We start from the raw sequence: 22,609 nt of genomic DNA, 5'->3' as shown, positions 1-22,609 counted from the left end.
TACAGGCTCAAAATGGCCAGAAACAAAGTACTTTCTTCTGAAACTCGTCAATCTATTCTTGTTCTGAGAAAGGAAGTCTATTCCATGTGAGAAACTGCCAAGAAACTGAAGATCTCGTACAATGCTGTGTACTACTCCCTTCACAGAACAGCGCAAACGGGCTCTAACCAGAATAGAAAGAGGAGTGGGAGGCCCCGGTGCACAACTAAGCAAGAGGACAAGTACATTAGAGTATTATAAAGCCCAGATTGTCTTTGAGCATCACCTGTAAATTATCTGGGTATTTTGAGAGACGGATATACGTCATCAGATATGTCATCAGAGTGCGCAACAGAACATTGTACTGTCTACACTCGGTTTGTTGTTTATACTACAATTGTTTCATTAAATCGATTTTAATCAGAAATACATTTTTGTTGCTAAGGTTTTCACGACGCGGTTAGCCTTTACGGCTGGGACTGCAAGTTTGTGTTCCATTTTTTTGCGTGAATACCGCAAGTGATAGCTGGCTGTACTACAGGCACCTGTCGTCGTCGTGGGAAAGACTCATTGTTATCTTTCGTAAAACAACTGGTTGCAGTAAAGAGCCAATCTGGATACTAAGGAGATCCTGAGGAAAATTGACGAGAACCAACAGCTTTACGCTATGGAGGAACAACATACTCCCATCATGGAAAGATCCGACTACCTCACAAAATAACTTTAACCCAGCAAAAAAAAGAAAAACAGATTTATCTACAGACAAGGATGATTTACTTCCCGTTGAAGTAGAGGCTAGTGCTCTGGCTGGAGTCCATACAACACTGGAAAAGTTGTATGAGGAGGTAGCAGGGCTGAGGGGGAGTTTGGAGTTCAGCCAGAGTGAAATTCTCATGCTCCAAGGAGAAAACAAGGCATTCACAGCCAAGGTAAAAATCCACGATTCCAACATGGATTGTCTACTCAAGGAAAACAGGATAATGAAGGAGTCGCTAGACATACAAAGTCGTAGCATGCTTGAAAATATATTTTTTTCTGGGATTCCTGAGGACGCATCCAATAATCCAGAGGGGCGGGATCAGAGAATTCATGCAACCCGCCTTGAAACTTCCTATAGAGACTTGAAACAAGGTGGCTTTCCACCGAGTACACAGACTTGGAGCTCAGAGCAACAAGACCAAGGGTCCCCGACCGATCATCGCAAAATTTCAACACTACCAACAAAAGGAGCTGATCAAAAGCAGGGGTAGGGAGCTTAAAGGGACCAAATTTTTGTCTCAATGACCAATTTCCAAGGGAGATAATCGAACATCATAAGAGACTGTATCCGGTACAAAGGCAACAAAGGGAGAAGGCTAAGCATGCCTTTCTCATTGTGGACAAACTCTTTATAGATGGACAGCTATTCCGAGACAGCTCCATAACACCATGGCTGTACTAAATTCTACAGGGACTTCAGGTTACGAAAAAAAGAAAGTATGGGAACTGTAAAAATACATGAACATTATTAAGTGGATATGAACACACACACACACATACAAACTTATACATACACACACCTGATCTCGCTCTCTTCTCTTCTCTCACTCTCTCTTTTCTCTTCTCTATATTGTCGAGAACTATTTTATAATTTAATGTGTTTAGCGTTTGCCTATCTTTTTTATGCATTTGTCTACAAGCTTATATATATTTACAACAAGCAAGGGGAAGATATAAGAATAGGGGCATTGGGGAATAATAACATATTGTCGGGAATACATTTGTACTCCACCCGGCACAGCCAGAAGAGGACTGGCCACCTTTCATAGCCTGGTTCCTCTCTAGGTATCTTCCTAGGTTTTGGCCTTTCAGGGAGTTTTCCTAGCCCTGTGCTTCTACCTCTGCATTGCTTGCTGTTTGGGATTTTAGGCTGAGTTTCTTTACAGCACTTTGATATATCAACTGATGTAAGAAGGGCTTTATAAGTCAATTTGATTTGACACTGTAGTGAAGCCGTCTCTAGAGTAATGCACATGATCTTTCATGATCATGTGAAATGTCAATTGCTATGGAAATGCTGGGATGTGTTTCTCAATGATGTTAAAGGTAATTATGATGGTGATACGATATGGATTAGTCTGTCAGGTACTCAGCAGGAAGGTCTGATTTCTCTATAATTAAAACAAGACCCAGATGGCAAATATAAGGACCCAGTCTATCTAAAAATCTGGAGGCCCCTTACACTTCAATGTTGTGATGCAAAAATACTAGCGAAATGCATAGCACTCAGAATTAAAAGGGTTTTACCAGGTATTGTTCATCCTGATCAGACAGGTTTTACATGGATGATACATTGAAGATAATATACAATAACTATCAGAAATAATAGAACATCATGAAACATCTAAGGAGCCAGGCCTGGTATGTATAGCGGATTTTGAAAAGGCATTTGATAAAGTAAGACTGGATTTGATTTATAAATGCTTGGATTTTTTCAATTGAGGTAATTCTCTTATAAAATGGGTAAAAAAATGTATGGTAACCTCAGGTATAAAATAGTAAATAATGGCTACTTCTCAGAGAGTTTTGAATTGTCAAGAGGAGTTAAACAAGTGTGTCCGCTGTCACCGTATCTATTTTTTATGGCCATTGAAATGCTAGCTATTAAAATCAGGTCCAATAACAATATTAGAGGATTTGAAATGCAAGGCTTAAAAACAAAGGTGTCCATGGAGAGGTAAATACCTTTCTGTTATGGAATCATTGCCCTGATTAACTCCTTAGTCATATCTCAGTTTACTCAATTACTTATGGCGCTGCCTACTCCTGATGATACATTTTTCAAATAATCTGGGATGCTAAACCAGACAAAATAAAACGTGAATATCTACAGTTGAAGTCGGAAGTTTACACACACCTTAGCCAAATACATTTAAACTCAGTTATTCACAATTCCTGACATTTAATCCTCATAAAAATTCCCTGTCTAGGTCAGTTAGGGTCACCACTTTATTTTAAGAATGTGAAATGTCAGAATAATAGTAAAGAGAATGATTTTTCAGCTGTATTTCTTTCATCACATTCCCACTGGGTCAGAGGTTTACATACACTCAATTAGTATTTGGTAGCATTGCCTTTAAATTGTTTAACTTGGGTCAAACGTTTTGGGTAGCCTTCCACAAGCTTCCCACAAGAAGTTAGGTGAATTTTGGCCCATTCCCCCTGACAGAGCTGTTGTAACTGAGTCAGGTTTGTAGGCCTCCTGGCTTGCACACACTTTTTCAGTTCTGCCCACAAATGTTCTATGGGATTGAGGTCAGGGCTTTGTGATTTTTGACTTTGTTCTCCTTAAGCCATTTTGCCACAACGTTGGAAGTATGCCTGGGGGCATTGCCCATTTGGCATTGTCCCATTTGCTACCAAGCTTTAGCTTCCTGACTGATGTCTTGAGATGTTACTTCAATATATCCACATACTTTTCCTCCCTCATGATGCCATCTATTTTGTGAAGTGCACCAGTCCATCCAGCAGCAAAGCACCCCAACAACATGATGCTGCCACCCCCGTGCTTCACGGTTGGGATGGTGTTCTTCGGCTTGCAAGCCTCCCCCCTTTTCCTCCAAACATAATGATGGTCATTATGGCCAAACAGTTCTATTTTTGTTTCATCAGACCAGAGGACATTTCTCCAAAATATACAATCTTCGTCCCCATGAGCAGTTGCAAACCGTAGTCTGGCTTTCTTATGGAGGTCTTGGGGCAGTGGCTTCTTCCTTGCTGAGCGGCCTTTCAGGTTATGTCAATATCGGACTTGTTTTACTGTGGATATAGATACTTTTGTACCATTTCCCTCCAGCATCTTCACAAGGTCCTTTGCTGTTGTTCTGGGATTGATTTGCACTTTTTCACAGAGAACACGTCTCCTTCCTGAGCGGTATGACGGCTGCGTGGTCCCACTGTGCTTATACTTGCATACTATTGTTTGTACAGATGAATGTGGTACCTTCATCAAAACTATGAAATAACACACATGGAATCATGTAGTAATCAAAATGTTAAACAAATCTAAATATATTTTATATTTGAGATTCTTCAAATAGCCACCCTTTGCCTTGATGACACTCTTGGTATTCTCTCAACCAGCTTCATGGGGTAGTCACCTGGAATGCATTTCAATTAACAGGTGTGCCTTCTTAAAAATAATTTTCCGTCTTAATGCGTTTGAGACAATCAGTTGTGTTGTGACAAGGTAGGTGTGGTATACAGAAGCCCTATTTGGTAAAAGACCAAGTCCATATTATGGCAAGAACAGCTCAAATAAGCAAAGAGAAACGACAGTCCATCATTACTTTAAGACAAGAAGGTCAGTCAATACGGAAAATGTCAAGAACTTTGAAAGTTTCTTCAAGTGCAGTCGCAAAAACCATCAAGCGCTACGATGAAACTGGCTCTCATGAGGACCGCCACAGAAATGGAAGACCCAGAGTTACCTCTGCTGTAGAGGATACATTCATTAGCAGTGCCAGCCTCAGAAATTGCAGCCTAAATAAATGCTTAACAGAGTTCAAGTAACAGACACATCTAAACATCAACTGTTCAGAGGAGACTGTGTGAATCAGACCTTCATGGTCGAATTGCTGCAAAGAAACCACAACTAAAGGACACCAATATTAAGAGACTTCCTTGGTCCAAGAAACACGAGCAATGGACATTAGACCGGTGGAAATGTGTTCTTTGGTATAGTGTCCAAATTGGAGATTTTTGGTTACAACCGCTGTGTCTTTGTGAGACGCGGTGTGGGTGAACAGATGATCTCTACATGTGTATTTCCCACCGTAAAGCATGGAGGAGGTGGTGTTATGGTGTGGGGGTGCTTTGCTGGTGACGCTGTCTGTGATTTATTTAGAATTCAATGCACACTTAAGCAGCATGGCTACCATAGCATTCTGCAGTGATAGTCCCACTAATCCCAAACCAGATGGGATGGCATATCATTTTTTCAACAGGAAAATGACCCAACACACCTCTAGGCTGTGTATTTGACCAAGAAAGAGAGTGATGGAGTGCTGCATCAGACGACCTGGCCCCCACAATCCCCCGACCTCAACCAAATTGAGATGATTTGTGATGAGTCGAACCGCAGAGTGAAGGAAAAGCAGCCAACAAGTGCTCTGCATATGTGGGAACTCCATCAAGCTGGTTGAGAGAATGCCAAGAGTGTGCAAAGCTGTCATCAAGGCCAAGGGTGGCTATTTTTAACAGAGGCAATTGCATAGACTATAGACATTTTGCGCAACATGAGCTCATGGGCTCTCATGAAGTGTTTGATTAAAATTGCATTGATGTCAGAGTGATTAGAGGGACAATAGAGTGCTGAGTACCAATCAGTTAGCAAGTTTGGAAGGCTACTAGTGAAAATCAGCAGCATCGGAGCTTGGAGAAGCCTACTTACCGTGACCTTGTTTTAAATGTCACCTTTATTTAACCATGTAGGCAAGTTGAGAACAAGTTCTCATTTACAATTGCGACCTGGCCAAGATAAAGCAAAGCAGTTCGACACATACAACGACACAGAGTTACACATGGAGTAAAACAAACATACAGTCAATAATACAGTATAAACAAGTCTATATACAATGTGAGCAAATTAGGTGAGAAGGGAGGTAAAGGCAAAAAAAGGCCATGGTGGCAAAGTAAATACAATATAGCAAGTAAAACACTGGAATGGTAGATTTGCAGTAGAAGAATGTGCAAAGTAGAAATAAAAATAATGGGGTGCAAAGGAGCAAAATAAATAAATAAATAAAATAAATACAGTAGGGAAAGAGGTAGTTGTTTGGGCTAAATTATAGGTGGGCTATGTACAGGTGCAGTAATCTGTGAGCTGCTCTGACAGTTGGTGCTTAAAGCTAGTAAGGGAGATAAGTGTTTGTAGTTCGTTCCAGTCATTGGCAGCAGAGAACTGGAAGGAGAGGTGGCCAAAAAAAGAATTGGTTTTGGGGGTGACTAGAGAGATATACCTGCTGGAGTGCGTGCTACAGGTGGGTGATGCTATGGTGACCAGCGAGCTGAGATAAGGGGGGACTTTACCTAGCAGGGTCTTGTAGATGACAATGAGCCAGTGGGTTTGGCGACGAGTATGAAGCGAGGGCCAGCCAACGAGAGCGTACAGGTCGCAATGGGGCTTTGGTGACAAAACGGATGGCATTGTGATAGACTGCATCCAATTTGTTGAGTAGGGTATTGGAGGCTATTTTGTAAATGACATCGCCGAAGTCGAGGATTGGTAGGATGGTCAGTTTTACAAGGGTATGTTTGGCAGCATGAGTGAAGGATGCTTTGTTGCGAAATAGGATGCCTAGATTTAACTTTGGATTGGAGATGTTTGATGTGGGTCTGGAAGAAGAGTTTACAGTCTAACCAGACACCTAGGTATTTGTAGTTGTCCATGTATTCTAAGTCAGAGCCGTCCAGAGTAGTGATGTTGGACAGGCGGACAGGTGCAGGCAGCGATCGGTTGAAGAGCATGCATTTAGTTTTACTTGTATTTAAGAGCAATTGGAGGCCACGGAAGGAGAGTTGTATGGCATTGAAGCTTGCCTGGAGGGTTGTTAACACAGTGTCCAAAGAAGGGCCAGAAGTATACAGAATGGTGTCGTCTGTGTAGAGGTGGATCAGAGACTCACCAGCAGCAAGAGCGACATCATTGATGTATACAGAGAAGAGAGTCGGTCCAAGAATTGAACCCTGTGGCACCCCCATAGAGACTGCCAGAGGTCCGGACAGCAGACCCTCCGATTTGACACACTGAACTCTATCAGAGAAGTAGTTGGTGAACCAGGCGAGGCAATCATTTGAGAAACCAAGGCTGTCGAGTCTGCCGATGAGGATGTGATTATTGACAGAGTCGAAAGCCTTGGCCAGATCAATGAATACGGCTGCACAGTAATGTTTCTTATCGATGGCGGTTAAGATATCGTTTAGGACCTTGAGCGTGGCTGAGGTGCACCCATGACCAGCTCTGAAACCAGATTGCATAGCAGAGAAGGTATGGTGAGATTCGAAATGGTCAGTAATCTGTTTGTTGACTTGGCTTTCGAAGACCTTAGAAAGGCAGGGCAGGATAGATATAGGTCTGTAGCAGTTTGGGCCAAGAGTGTCCCCCCCTTTGAAGAGGAGGATGACCGCAGCTGCTTTCCAATCTTTGGGAATCTCAGATGACACGAAAGAGAGGTTGAACAGGCTAGTAAATAGGGGTGGCAACAATTTCGTTTTAGAAAGAAAGGGTCCAGATTGTCTAGCCCCGCTGATTTGTAGGGGTCCAGATTTTGCAGCTCTTTCAGAACATCATCTGACTGGATTTGGGAGAAGGAGAAATAGGGAAGGCTTGGGCGAGGTGCTTGTGGGGGGTGCAGTGCTGTTGACCGGGGTAGGGGTAGCCAGGTGGAAAGCATGGCCAGCCGTAGAAAAATGCTTATTGCAATTCTCAATTATAGTGGATTTATCAGTGGTGACAGTGTTTCCTATATTCAGTGCAGTGGGCAGCTGGGAGGAGGTGTTCTTATTCTCCATGGACTTTACAGTGTCCCAGAACTTTTTTGAGTTAGTGTTGCAGGAAGCAAACGGTCACGTGGAATTTGACTGCAGTCTTGACTCGTGACCGCTGGTGTGGCTGTAATACAGTCACGGTAACAGCCCTAACTATATGTATCATTGACCTTCTGTTACATTTCTGACGCATCTGATTAGCTAGCTAGCTACTTCACACTACATTGGGCTGAATGTGTACAGGTCTCCCAAAGTAAAAAGGCTAGGAATAGCCATGATCATTATTTGACGACAAAGCTCTAAAAAGAAAATATATTTGAACTAAAATATTGCTTATTTTTCAGTAATGAAAGGGATCTATCGACATCAATGCCTACCAATCGTGTGTGTTTCCAGGCCTACTATTCTCTAGTATTTGAGCAGAGTCAGTTCGGCAAGCACAAACTTTAGCAAAGACAGCATCATTGTATTTTCAGCTGGCCAAGAATGTACCTAATAATAAAGTAGACATCTTCTAATGCTAGGCACCTATGTAGCTAAAATGTTAAGGAAAATTAACTACCCAGGATTTACTTTAGAGTATGGATGACATACGATCCCAATAGATTAGCCTAGTGCACAGAGATGTAAATCCCGTGATCCTAAACTGAATGCATTGACAACAATCTAAGACTGATGGTTGTGAAAGGCCATTCTGTCTCTTTTGGGATAGGGGGCAGCATTTTCACTATTGGATGAATAGCATTCCCAGAGTGAACTGCCTCCTACTCTGTCCCAGATGCTAATATATGCATATTATTATTAGTATTTGACAGAAAACACTCTGAAATTTCTAAAACTGTTTGAATGATGTCTGTGAGTATAACAGAACTCATTTGGCAGGTGAAAACCTGAGAAAAATCCAACCAGGAAGTGGGACATCTGAGGTTTGTAGTTTTTCAAAGCTTGGCCTACCGAACACACAGTGGGATATGGATAAAGTTGCACTTCCTACGGCTTCCACTAGATGTCAACCGTCTTTAGAAACTTGAATGATGATTCTATTATAAAGGAGGAGCTCATGAGACCTGTTTTGAGTCAGTGTTCTGGCATAGTGCCTTGGTCTCATGACGTGCGCTCCCGACAGAGTTACCTCTCGTTCCAGTGCTTTTCTTCAGACATAAAAATTCTCCGGTTGAAACATTATTGATGTTTTATGTTAAATACATCCTAAAGATTGATTCCATACATCGTTTGACAAGTTTCTAAAGGACTGTAAAGGAACCTTTCAAGTTTTTGTCTGGACGAAGTGCCTGCACTTCATGAAGATGGATTACTGTGCTGAACACGCTAACAACAAGTGGCTATTTGGACATAAATAATGGACTTTATGGAACAAATCAGTCATTTATTGTCGAACTGGGATTCCTGGGAGTGCCTTCTGATGAAGATCATCAAAGGTAAGTGAATATTTATGGTGTAATTTCTAACTTCTGTTGACTCCAAAATGGCAGATATTTCTCTGGCTGGATTGGGCTCTGAGCGCCGTTCTCAGATTATGCTTTCTCCGTAAAGTTTTTAAAAATCTGACACAGCGGTTGCATTAAGGAGAAGTCTATCTTTAATTCTGTGAATAACAGTTGTATCTTTTATCAATGTTTATTATGAGTATTTCTGCAAAAGTTGGGCTGCCAGACTTAATTGCCATACATTTTGCCTCATCCCTCTCAACCATACCATTTTTCAAGTCCTTATCAATCCAGGGGGATTTAACAGTTTTTACAGTAATTTTCTTAATGGGTGGGTGCGTATTAGTAACTGGAATAAGTCGTTTCATAAATGTGTCAAGTGCAGTGTCTGATTGCTCTTCATTACACACCACAGACCAGCAAATATTCTTTACATCATCAACATACACTGCTCAAAAAAATAAAGGGAACACTTAAACAACACAATGTCAATCACACTTCTATGAAATCAAACTGTCCACTTAGGAAGCAACACTGATTGACAATACATTTCACATGCTGTTGTGCAAATGGAATAGACAACAGGTGGAAATTATAGGCAATTAGCAAGACACCCCCAATAAAGGAGTGGTTCAGCAGGTGGTGACCACAGACCACTTCTCAGTTCCTGTAGTGTGGTTTTCCACTTTAATTTTGAGTGTGACTCCAAATCCAGACCTCCATGGGTTGATACATTTGATTTCCATTGATAATCTTTGTGTGATTTTGTTGTCAGCACATTCAACTATGTAAAGAAAAAAGTATTTAATAAGAATATTTCATTCATTCAGATCTAGGATATATCTAGGTTATTTTAGTGTTCCCTTTATTTTTTGAGCAGTGTATGAATCACTACAAAACTTCTTGTATGACCTCTTATTCTCTATATTAGGCCCAGCCTATGGAACTTTGGTTTTCCTAGATATGGCTATTATATTGTGATCACTACATCCTATGGATTTGGATACTGCTTTAAAGCAAATACCTGCAGCGTTAGTAAAAATGTGATCAATATATGTTGATGATTGAATTCCTGTGCTGTTTGTAACTACCCTGGTAGGTTGACTTGACAAACTGATCCAGGTTGCAGGCAATGGTTACAGTTTTTTCCTGAGTGGGCAGCTCAGGCTGTGACTGTTAGCCAGTCAATATTTAAATCACCCAGAAAATATACTTCTGTTGATATCACATACATTATCAAGCATTTCACACACATTATCCAGATACTGACTGTTCACTATAGATCACTTCGTGGTCTATAGTAGCTTCCCACCAGAATGGGCTTTAGGTAAGGCAAATGAACCTGTAGCCATATTACTTCAACAGTATTTAACATTAGATCATCTCTAAGCTTTACAGGAATGTGGTTCTGAATATAGACCGCAACACCGCCTCCGTCAGCATTACTGTCTTTTCGGTAGATGTTATAACCATGTATTGCTACCACTGTATCATCAAATGTATTACCTAAGTGAGTTTCAGAGATAGTCAGAATATGAATGTCATCTGTTACAAGTAAGTTATTGACTTCATGGACCTTGTTTCTTAGGCTACATATGTTAATATGGGCTATTTCTTTTTGCACTTTTCTTGGTTGCTTGATTGTTTTTAATGCTTTACTGGGAAGCTTATCAGAGGTAGACTTACTCATGTTATTTACATTGGAGTGATTATGCAGCTCACCCTGCACTAAGTGGTCTTCTTACTATTGCACACCGCCTCAGTGCTAACAATGTAACTCTGGTTTATAGGCTGATGATTACTGCTTACAATAGCTGTAGGATAAACAGATGTATTAGGTGCAATTAGGGGTACATCAATTAAACGACTTACATTGTGTTTGCCAATGTCCCTAAGATAATGTACATTTGATGCAGCATTATGACGACTCATTGTCACAATGGTAGGGATTAATTGAGCTGGTCTTGGATCATTTACCAGTCATTGTATCGACACAGCCTTGAAATGCGTGGACAGAGACCAGGATCCAAGATGATTTGGATGGACTCCGTTATTCCTTGAGAGGATCTTCTATTTCAAGAAGGTATCAAAGATATTAATAAAAGTGACTCCAGCAGAGCTACAGTAATCTTTTAGCCAGAGGTGTAATGTCAGCAGTCTGCTGAATCTTTCACATCCCTTAGAAATCCTCCTGATGCTAGATTATGTATGTGTTGGCTTTCTTGTGGCGGCAATCGCAGAGAAAAGCAACTATCTCCTCCCTAAGCTCACATAAGGCCACTGAACATCATTATGTAAAAGTAGATCATGATGCTTAGCAGACTATGAAACAAGCGATATTGAAGGGTAGATTTGACCCTCACATTGAATTGTGCAAGGCAGATCGGGTTTCAGGCATCTGGTCAGCACTGCCTGGCTTTGAGTCAACAGATTCTGACAGCGTTGAGGAACGATGTCTTAGGCCAACCAGAACACAGGCTGTTAAAGGAAGTGAAGACAGACCTCCAGTGACAGTAATCACACATAAATCAGCATCTCCAAAACAGTTGGACGAATGGTCAAAGACTTTGAAGCATCCACGAGACGTGGGTATATGAAGACGTGGGACCATTTGAAGTGATAAGAAACTCTACAATTTAAATTTACGTCGATATATATCCAAAATGTCCATTTATTTGGCGCGTTTGATCTAGAAAAACACCGGTTCCAACTTGAGCAACGGGACTACAAAATATCTCAAAAGTTACCTGTAAACTTTGCCAAAACATTTGAAACTACTTTTGTAATACAATTTTAGTTATTTTTTAACGTAAATAATTGATAGAATTGAAGACGGGATGATCTGTGTTCAATACAGGAGGAAAACAAACTGTAGCTAGCTTTCTGGTCACGCGCCTCTATCTAACAGTACACTTCAAGTTATCCTCGTCCAAGATGGCCGTACCTCTTCATTACACAAAGGAAAAACCTCAACTAATTTCTAACGACTGTTGACATCCAGTGGAAGCAATAGGAACTGCAAGAAGGATTCCCAATATAAACTAATTGAAAAGAGAGTGTCCTCCGGGTTTCGCCTGCTACATAAGTTTTGTTATACTCACAGACATGATTCAAACAGTTTTAGAAACTTCAGAGGGTTTTCTATCCAAATATACTACTAATATGCATATCTTATCTTCTGGGGATGAGTAGCAGGCAGTTGAATTTGGGCGTGCATTTCATCCGGACGTGAAAATACTGCCCCCTGTCACCAATAAGTTAAGGGTCTGACCAATGCAACCACCAATTGGGGAGAGATGTGTCCAAAAACTGAAACAACCATTTGCTGAATTTGAAGAAAGGTTCAAAGCAGAGGTGGTTAGACACAGAGGGTTACCTGACATGGAAGATGAAGATGCACTCAATTCCTCCAAAAATGGGCAATCAAACATCAGATGGTGCAATCCATACACAATGATTTGCGAAAAACTTTTTTTCCCACAACTACTGATTGGGGGAAACTTAACTATGTCACAACTGGACAGAGACATCAATCAACACAATAAACCTGCTGTCATCAGAGTTGTGCAGGTTCTAAGTGAAACCAACAACATTATTCGTTCAGCAGAAGAGAAACCTGGTGTATGTCATTATTGCTGGATTTCTGGCATCGAGAATGTTGGAAAACAAAATATTTATGAGAAATGGCGAGGATAAGCATGGTCTGTCTAAGGGAAAATGGACACAGGACAACAGCCCTAACGACACAATGCTGATGCGCAAATTTATGAAGCTCTCTCCGGCTTAGTAGTCAGCAGGGGAGTTTGCTGGATGTCGTGGAGGTAAACTAACAGACCCCCTCTTACATCCCATCTCAGCTGGTGTACATATGAAATCGGATGGAATATATGTGAACATGATGGTTAACAACTTTGCAGTAGATTGTTTAGTAGATACGTGCACTGAAGTCAGTGTATTGCCCATATCTTATGCAAAACATATATGTCCTCAGTACACGGGCAAGAAGATGAGAGCAACAGGAGTGGGGGGGAAGACATATGAAACAGCTTTCCGATGGGTTTACTAAAAGTCATCCATTGGAATACCCTGAGTTTATGTTCTACAAAGATGGTTCAAGCATTGTGGAGAGGGGTGTGAGGAAGGCAGGCTGGGCAGTTACTACAGTGAACAATGTGATAGTGACAGACATGTTACCTGCAGGAACATCAGCACAGGTGGCAGAATTGGTGGCTTTGACAGACGCATGCAAAACGGCTGAAGGAAAAACAGCTAATATCTACACAGACTCAAGGTATGCTTTGAGCATTACCCAGGATTTAGGAAAAATATGGAAAAACTGAGGATTCATGACATCACTGGGAGTTCCTGTGAAGAATGGACCAGAGGTGATGGCTCTACTGAATGCTCTCCAGTTACCTGGACAAGTTGCAATTTTGAAAATGAAAGCACATGGAAAAATATTTACAGACGAGAGTAAGGTAAGGTAATGATTTGGCTGTCACATAAACTGATTAGGAAATACACCTTGGATACATTGCAACACATTAGAAACATCCAAAGCAGTGCCCCAAATGATAAATTGTGGGAATGGATGGCTGCAGGGTGCAAACTCAATCAAGAAGGTGTGTGGAAATACAACCTGAGATGTGTAGCGCCAAATGCACTCTTACCCTACTTGGTGACACAGATATACTCTTTGGCACACATTGGTGTGGACAAGATAGTTCACCGTTTTGTGGGCAAATGGCGGAATCCTGGTGTGCTGAAAGAGGCTGAGGATGTTGTGGCAAATTGCAACGTTTGTATGGAAAACAACACCAAGGGCCGGGGGAAAGTACAGACACGACGAGCGCCTGCCCCACCAGGACCTTTCAGATATCTACAGCTTAACAAAATCGCACTGCCCAAATGTAAAGGACATGAAGATGTGCTGGTTGTTGTTGATCGTTTCTCATGATGGGTTGAAGCCAACACTACAAAAAAAGGAACTGCACACACAGCTAAAATTCTGACTGAGAAATCATTCCCAGATGGGGATTTCCGGAACAATTAGATTCTGACCAAGGCACTCATTTCACAGGAAAAGTGTGTCAGGACGTAGCTTGTCTTCTGAACATAGACTGGCAACTACACTGCCCGTACCATCCTCGATCGAGAGGGCAGGTAGAACTCACAAATTAAGTTTTGAAAGAGAGACTTTCAAAGATGCATCAAGGAGGGATTGCATGGCCGGATGCATTGTATTATTTAGTATACGGGCAACACATAACAAAACCACAGGGTTGAGTCTGTTTGGGGTCGTCACAGGTCGACCCATGTCACTACCAGGCACGTTAGATTTGAGAAAAGCAGACGGTCTCTTTATGAGTGGTACAATGCTTAACTATTAACTATTGCATACAAGTAAAAGAGGCGTGGGGAATAACACCCGAGGGGGGACATGACGTAGTGCCAGGACAGTGGGTGATGGTAAAAAGAAGATGTAACAGACACATTAGGGCCAAACAAAAGACTCCAGTATGCAAGTATGCATTTCAATAGACCGCCACTGCAACAACTGTTTTAGAGCACTCTCGTCTGTGTACCTGAGCGTAGAATAATAACGCTCAACACCGTTTGAATATGGTCTGTGTCAGTAAACATCGCCAAAAAATTTAACCAATTTGGTTAACTTTGGCTAGCTATGACAATTGGTTTGTCTTGCTAGTACTCTATGGATTAGGATTATGGTTCATTGTTTAGCTAGCATGTCTAAACAAAAGACTACACTTCGCCAGATGATGACCCACCAAGTTAGCCAGGTGTGTCTGACGGTGATTACGGCTATCTATTGTATAATAATGCCAAAATATTTGTATCTGGAATTTATCTTTCAGCATTAGTAGAACACGCCTGACTCTCCTCCCAGGACACAAACACTTTGGTGGAAAGCTGCTGCCATCCCATGTGACAAAAGCAGCAGTGTGGCGTCTCTACAAGAAATCGATGACAACACTTGGTATGTAAAGCATAAACAACACATTTTGTTTATTTAATTGACCTCCAACATGATTGGCACTACTTTTATTGATCTCACATTATTTCTGTTATCATTTTATTATGTTTTACATTACATTTTCTTTTCATTAACTTAATGTAATTTTGTTGTTTGCAAATGCACTATCCTTCTGCCGCTAGGTCCCATCTACTACATCTATTTAACTCCTCACAACTGTAGTGGCCAAAACAAGAACAGGTTTGTGCTCTGGTATTGGGCCTGGCGGACCACACACAAGCTCCATCAGTCTGGACCTTCACTTCCTGATCACATCAAGTTTGCCCTGGTGCTTTGGCCTCATCAAACAGCACTTCAGAAAGACCAGTGAACACTGCCTGAGATTGCTGGCAACAACACCTGACTCCGTACTTCAGGCCGCTGCCACAGTTCAAGCAGTACCAGCACTTCAGCTGAATATAATTTTCATTGCACTGTATGAGGTTATTTAAATTTGGGAGGTGAATTGATGTTGCGCAAGGATGTAATGTAATGTAATGTAATTTTGGGGTTATTTCCTGTTTTACAGAGTCGATGCTCTGGAGCCTGGTGTTTTTGTCACCAAGGAGTGTTCCGACTCAATCGGACCAGGTTTCAGCTGCTGCGCAAGATCATCCTTCCATAGATGATCTGCCTGTACAAGCACCACCTGGACTGGACACAGCTAGACATAGTTATGTTTTTGAGAAGATCAGGGAGTTTTGCAGCGAAGAGGATCTGGACATCAAATGCCCTGCACCAAAGTCATGGGCAGGACAGAAACAGGATCTCCAAAAATAGATTCCCTTGATCATGTGTGGTTCGGAGGGACCCGTCATCAGCACTATCTGCAGTGCCTCTATTCAAATGACTCTCCTAACACACACACCACTAGGCCATCACTAGCACATTTGCCATCACTATCACATTAGTCTGCCGCCTATATGCTGCCTATAGACTTGAATACACTGGCCACTTTAATAAATGAAACACTAGTCACTTTAATAATGTTTACATACTGCTTTACTCATCTCTTATGTCTACTGTATTCTATTCTACTGTATCTTAGTCTGTGCCGCTCGGATATTGCTCATCCATATATTTATATACTCTTAATTTCATTCCTTTACTTAAATTTGTGTTTATTGGGTATATGTTATAAAATTGTTAGATATTACTGCACTGTCTGAGCTAGAAACACAAGTATTTTGCTTCACCCGCAATAACATCTGCTAAACACGTGTATATGACCAATAATATTGGATTTCATACGTTGCTGCTACTATTTTTTCATTATCCTGCTGCTCAGCCACTTTACCCCTGATTGTAAGTATATAACTACCTCATCTATCACTGATAGTGTTCTTGTACATATGGTATATTATTATTTTTATATTGACACCATCTATTTCTGATATTGCTACTATGCAAGTACACATTTGGCTGTACCGTTTACACCTTATGTAGAGACCCATCCACTTGGCAAAATGTGACTGGAGGTTAAAGCATTTCTTTCACATGACCCATCAAATTTAGACAAGCGTGTCTTGGTAAGCGTCATCTGATATCTATAAAATATTTTTATCTGGACACTTTGTTTACCTGGAATTTTTCCTTATTGTAGGCTACTACTTTTACCACTTTTAGTCCTAATCTTTACTATACTACTCACTGTTTAGCACATGAGCTCACATGTGAATCCTTATAGAGATGGGTGGGGCTGGCTTAAGAGGGTGTAAACCATGCTGAATGGGTGTAGACAAAGGAGAGCTCTCCAGTAGGTACCAAAACATTCAAAGGCCATTTTCTCAAAAGTGTTTATCAGCTTTCAAAGCAGAATTACTTTCCCATTGTTCCTCAAAAATGCAGTGTATGATATTCCATTTTGTAGCTCTACATAACACCGATTTGAGCCAGTTGGTCACATATAATGTCCCACAGCTGACAGTAAATGTCAGAGCAAAAACCAAACGACGAGGTCAAAGGAATTGTCCATAGAGCTCAGAGACAGCACCACCAAGACTCTTCCTCGAGCTGGCCACCCGGCCAAGCTGAGCAATCAGGGGAGACGGGCCTTTGTCAGGGACGTGACCAAGAACCTGACGGTCACTCTGACAGAGCTCTAGACTTCCTCTGTAGAGATGGGAGAATATTCCAAAAGAACAACCATCTCTGCAGCACTCTACCAATCAGGCCTTTATGGTAGAGTGGCCAGACAAAAGCCACTCATCAGTAAAAGACACATGAAAACCCTCCTGGAGTTTGCCAAAAGGCACCTAAAGACTCTCAGACCATGAGAAATAATATTGAACTCTTTGCCCTGAATGCCAAGTGTCACGTCTGGAGGAAACCTGGCACCATCCCTACGGTGAAGTATGGTGGTGGCAGCATCATGCTGTAGGGACGTTTTTCAGCAGCAGGGACTGGGGGACTAGTCAGGATCAAGGGAAAGATGAACGGAGCAAAGTACAGACAGATCCTTGATGAAAACCTGCTACAGAGCACTCAGGACCTCAGACTGGGACGAAGGTTCACCTTCCAATAATACAACGACCCTAAGCACACAGCCAAGACAACGCAGGAGTGTCTTCGGGACAAGTCTCTGAATGTCCTTGAGTGGCCCAGCCAGAGCCTGGACTTGAACCCAAACCAACATCTGGAGAGACCTGAAAATAGCTATTGGGGTATTGTGTGTTTAATCAATTTTATAATAAGGCTGTAATGTAACAAAATGTAGAAAAAGTCAAGGGGTCTGAATACTTTCCGAAGGCACTGTATATGATATACATTGTAAACAGTAGTGGGCCGAGTATCAAACATTGAGGCACCCCTTTATGTAATTTAGAGGGATCACTAACAGTCTGTCATATAATAAGGCTGTAACGTAACAAAATTTGGAAAAAGTCAAGGGGTCTGAATACTTTCCAAATGCAATGTACATAGGACATGTTATCATTGATCACTTTAATAATGTTTACTAATTTCATATGTATATACTGTATTCTACTCAATGCCCTCTGAAATTGCTCGTCCTAATATTTATATATTTCTTAATTCCATTCTTTTAGATGTGTGTATTGTTGTGAATTGTTAGACATTACTGCACCTTTGGAGCTAGAACACAAGCATTTCCCTACACCAGCAATAACATCTGCTAAATATGTGTATGTGCCCAATAAAATTTGATTTGATGAGCTGTCGATTTCCGTTAGATTTCGCCACGCTGCCACTTCAAGTTTCAGCACCACAATGTAAGTTACTCGAATCTGGCTTATTGTGAAGTCAATAACTCTGATAAATACATCATGAGCAAGAAACATTGTTTTTAATCATATCAATTATAGTAGTAGCAAGCTATCAAAGTTTACCTCCGGTCCTACTTACCATCTAAAGCGCTCTCCTTCTCAAACTGAACAGAATATATAGGCTAGTCCGCGCGCACGATATTACATTTAAAATGATTTTTTTATATATTTGGGGAAAAAGCCTTTGTCTCTCCTCCTGAACTGCCTACACTGCACAGCCACTGGTTCGGCAGCACAAAAAAAAAAGCTGTCCGGGCTCAGGGTTGGAATATCCATTGTAGTGTGTAATGCAGCCTCGTTTTATTTACTCCATACCAGCAGAGCAAATGACTCAATTAAGTTCATTTTCATCAAAATATTACTTTGCTCTCTGCTTCCCCGAGCATGCACTTCGTACAGCCTATGGATCATTTGATTGACACCACATTAAATACCTAAAGGCGCACTTGATATTGCGTGCCCAGCTCAGAATCAGAGATGAGGGGCAGCGTCAGGCCTAATAAGCAACTAATTCTAAAACACTGAGAAATGTTGAAATTATTATTGTGCTGACATTGCTTTCATCAATTACAAATGACATGACCCTCCCCCTTTCCTTGCAGATCCCCATTCTGTACATTGTGAACCATCCCTTACATGATTCCTCAGAATTCTTTGTAAATACAGGCCCTGGGCTCTCTCTGGCTTTACCTTCAGCCAGTCTGGCCATGAGCTGCAGGCGCCCAGTGGTGCCCAGGTCGATGCCTGTCCTCTCCAGCTCGTCGTTGTCCAGGAAGGAGCTGGCGTTGGAGGCGTCTGTGCGCTCAGTCACATGGCCCACCTTCATCGGCCGGCCAGCCAGCTCAAAGCCGTTCAACTGATCCAAAGCCTTCTTGGCACACTCTGTGTCTGAGAACTGGAGAGAAAACACATGCCAATGAATTGACTATGTTTACATGCACACCAATCAGGTTTCATAAAGACATTGAAGAGTCAAATTCAAGGAGTTTCTTAAGTACTTAATTGTCATTTTCATGGACCTCAATTTTATATTTAATTGTAGTAATATAGAAAAAGCACTCCCTCCAAAAAATGCATGCAAAAAAAGTATGCATTAACAATAACAATAATGAATGGTCTTCCCAATGGCATTAAGCATTGACAACCACATTATTACTACATTCTAAAATATGTCAGAATAATGTGGGCTCTAAAAATGGACTACATGCATTATTGGCGTTTTTTTTTATACTGGAAGGTGCTCCTGACAAACACACTGTCCAAGTAGCAGTAGCTAATCATGTTATAATAGAACGCATTCCATGGAAAGCCAAGTTGAACCCAACATTCAATGTTTTCTTGCTTATAATGTTGGCACATGGTTTTACCTCAATGAGCACAAGCAATAAGTTCGGAACACTGAATCGCAATAAAACTGCAGTATTGAATTGCAATGACGAAGGTATGTGGACACCTGCTTGTCGAACATCTCATTCCAAAATCATGGGCATTAATATGGAGTTGGTCCCCCCTTTGCTGCTATAATGGCCTCCACTCTTCTGGGCTGGCTTTCCACTAGATGTTGGAACAATTCTGTGGGGATTTGCTTCCATTCAGCCACAAAAGCATTAGTGAGGTCGGCACTGATGTTGGGCGATTAGGCCTGGCTCGCAGCCGGCATTCCAATTCATTCCAAAGGTCTTTGATGGGGTTGAGGTCAGGGCTCTGTGCAGGCCAGTTCTGTATGGACCTCGCTTTGGGCACAGGGGCATTGGTATGCTTAAACAGGAATGGGTCTTCCCCAAACTGTTGCCACAAAGTTGGAAGCACAGAATAGTCTAGCATGTCGTTGTATTCTGTAGATTAAATATTTCCCTTCGCTGGCGGCCTAGCCCGAACCATGAAGAACAGCCCCCAGACTATTATTCCTCCTCCACCAAACTTTACAGTTGGCACTATGCATTGGGGCATGTAGCGTTCTCCTGGCATCTGCAAAACCCAGATTCTTCTGTTGGACTGCCAGATGGTGAAGCGTGATTCATCACTCCAGAGAACGTGTTTCCATTCCAGTCAACACTTGGCATTGCGCATGGTGATCTTAGGCTTGTGTATGGCTGCTCGGCCATAGAAACCCATTTCATTAAGCTCTTGACGAACAGTAATTGTGCTGACATTGCTTCCAGAGGCAGTCTGAGAACTCGTTAGTGAGTGTTGCAACTAAGGTCATACGATTTTTATGCGCTACACGCTTCAGCACCCCCGTTCTGTGAGCTTGTGTGGTCTCCCACTTCGCGGTCAGAGCTGTTGTTGCTCCTAGAGGTTTCCACTTCAGAATAACAGCACTTACAGTTGACCGGGGAAGGTCTAGCAGGGCAGAAATTTGACAAACTAACTTGTTAGAAAGGTGGCATCCTATGACGGTGCCATATTCGAAGTCAATGAATTCTTCAGTAAGGCCATTCTACTGCCAATGTTTGTCTATGGAGATTGCACGTGTGCAACTGTCAGCCAGGGGTGCGGCTGAAATAGCCTAATACACTAATTTGAAGGGGTGTCCACATACTTCTGTATAAATAGTGTACATAATAGAATTGAAATGCATATAGAATCGCAATATACATCGTATCCGCACCTAATTATCGTGATAACATTGTATAATGAGATCCCTGGGAATTCCCAGCCATTAACAATATGGTCATTGTGATATAACGTTTATTTCCCATCAGATTATAATATATGTCCATGGAAATCGGACTGTAAGGGAAATTATTCTATTTGCAAAGCATGTAAACGTTTTAATCGAACAATTTCATTACTCTGAGTATTCACAATAATCGTAGTATTGTGTGCATCCATTGACTGGATTGAATGTGCTACTTACAGTGATGAAGCCATATCCTTTGGATCTCCCCGTCTCACTATCCATCATGAGCTGAATACTCTCAATCTGGTGGAAGGAAATGGATTACAGATTAAAGTCTACATAGCACTGATATATTGTAGACCTACAATCTGTCTCCCCCTTCTTTTTGAAGGACTACGCAATTGGTTGCATTCAAGACGATGTTGTTTTTATTTATCTCAGTTTGTCGGGTAGCCTGTCTTTTCGGTCATGTTGTGGTATTAAAAAGATGCTAATTTCTCCAGTCATGTGAAATGACATAGGGTAAATGGGTAAATATTTATTATTCCCAGGCCCTGCATGCAGATCCTAATAAACGCTTCTGCTCAGCTCTAGGTTTGCTCTATGCAACACACGGAGCAGAGTTAACCTCCCCTTCCATGTAAGAAAGTGATGATGACTATCATGCTTTTAGGGAAAGAGGATCATTTTGTAAATTTATTAAGAATTGTTGTGCATTAACTGCATGTCAGAATGCAGGTTCGCCTCCCTATCGCAACTTGAATGCGCCTCGAGAGGAATATATCTTACAGAACACACAACAAGCCGACTATGTAAATAGGTAAACTACTCTACTATGGGGTTGTCTGATTTTGTTTTAATAACAGCATTACATGGCAAAAATAGTAGCACTGGAAAGTTACATCCTTACCTGAATGCTAAAAGTAGTGGCTTTGAATTGCTTTGCAAGCAGCTGCAGTAGGCTACACAGTTGGGTTGAGCGCCACATTATAGACTATTTCATTCCCTTCTTCTGAACATTGTGGTGTCAGTAAGGCCTGGCTCGCAGCTGGCATTCCAATTCATTCCAAAGGTGTACTATGGGATTGAGGTAAGGGCTCTGTGCAGGCCAGTTCTGTAAGGACCTCACTTTGAACAAGGGGGCATTGTCATGCTAAAACAGGAACGGACTGTCCCCAAACTGTTTCCACAAAGTTGGAAACACAGAATCGTCTAGAATTTCATTGTATGCTGTTGAATAAAGATTTCCCTTCACTGGGGGCCTAGCCCGAACCATGAAAAACAGCCCCAGAACACTATTCCTCCTCCACCAAACTTTACAGTTGGCACTATGCATTGGGGCAGGTAGCGTTCTCCTGGCATCCGCCAAACCCAGATTCTTCTGTCGGACTGCCAGATGGTGAAGCGTGATTCATCACCATCCAGTGAAAGCGTTTCCACTGCTCCAGAGTCCAAAGGCGGTGAGATTTACACCACTCCAGCCGACACTTGGTATTGCGCAAAGAGCTGTTCGTCAGTAACAGTCACGCATGTCAGTTCAGTGCACACAGCTTAACAGAAAATATAAATATTTGGGAATATATTTCGTAGAACAGACATGCTTCTGGATTAGGTTATGTCATCTCTAAACCACCCCCCCAGAGATTTTTATTGCAGTGACGGAGAATTTTAACCCCTGCAATCGCTCACCTGCATTCTGTTCAGAACAGTACGT

General features: G+C 41.7%; 1 protein-coding gene and 1 long non-coding RNA gene across 6 annotated transcripts in view; one reads left to right on the top strand and one right to left on the bottom strand.

Annotated features, from left to right (window-relative positions):
* The window catches only part of LOC116374184 (uncharacterized), a 33,891-nt gene extending 17,663 nt beyond the window's left edge, over window positions 1–16,228 (top strand). The window contains exons 2-3 of the long non-coding RNA XR_004209975.1: window positions 14,831–14,952; window positions 15,132–16,228. This is a non-coding gene — a long non-coding RNA (uncharacterized LOC116374184). The remainder of the gene's footprint in view (window positions 1–14,830; window positions 14,953–15,131) is intronic.
* The window catches only part of LOC109890767 (RNA-binding protein 39), a 58,166-nt gene that overhangs the window by 4,022 nt on the left and 31,535 nt on the right, over window positions 1–22,609 (bottom strand). For all 5 annotated transcript variants that reach the window (XM_020482787.2, XM_031824686.1, XM_020482785.2 and 2 more), the window contains 2 exons: window positions 21,133–21,198; window positions 18,963–19,167 (listed from right to left, as the gene is read on the bottom strand). In XM_020482787.2, coding sequence (XP_020338376.1) covers window positions 18,963–19,167; window positions 21,133–21,198 — 271 coding nt within the window. The remainder of the gene's footprint in view (window positions 1–18,962; window positions 19,168–21,132; window positions 21,199–22,609) is intronic.

The sequence above is a fragment of the Oncorhynchus kisutch genome, linkage group LG5 (genome assembly GCF_002021735.2).
Source record: "Oncorhynchus kisutch isolate 150728-3 linkage group LG5, Okis_V2, whole genome shotgun sequence".
NCBI classification, from domain to species: domain Eukaryota; kingdom Metazoa; phylum Chordata; class Actinopteri; order Salmoniformes; family Salmonidae; genus Oncorhynchus; species Oncorhynchus kisutch.
Note: the sequence above shows the minus strand (reverse complement) of the source record. Positions and strands in the feature narration are given on the sequence as shown.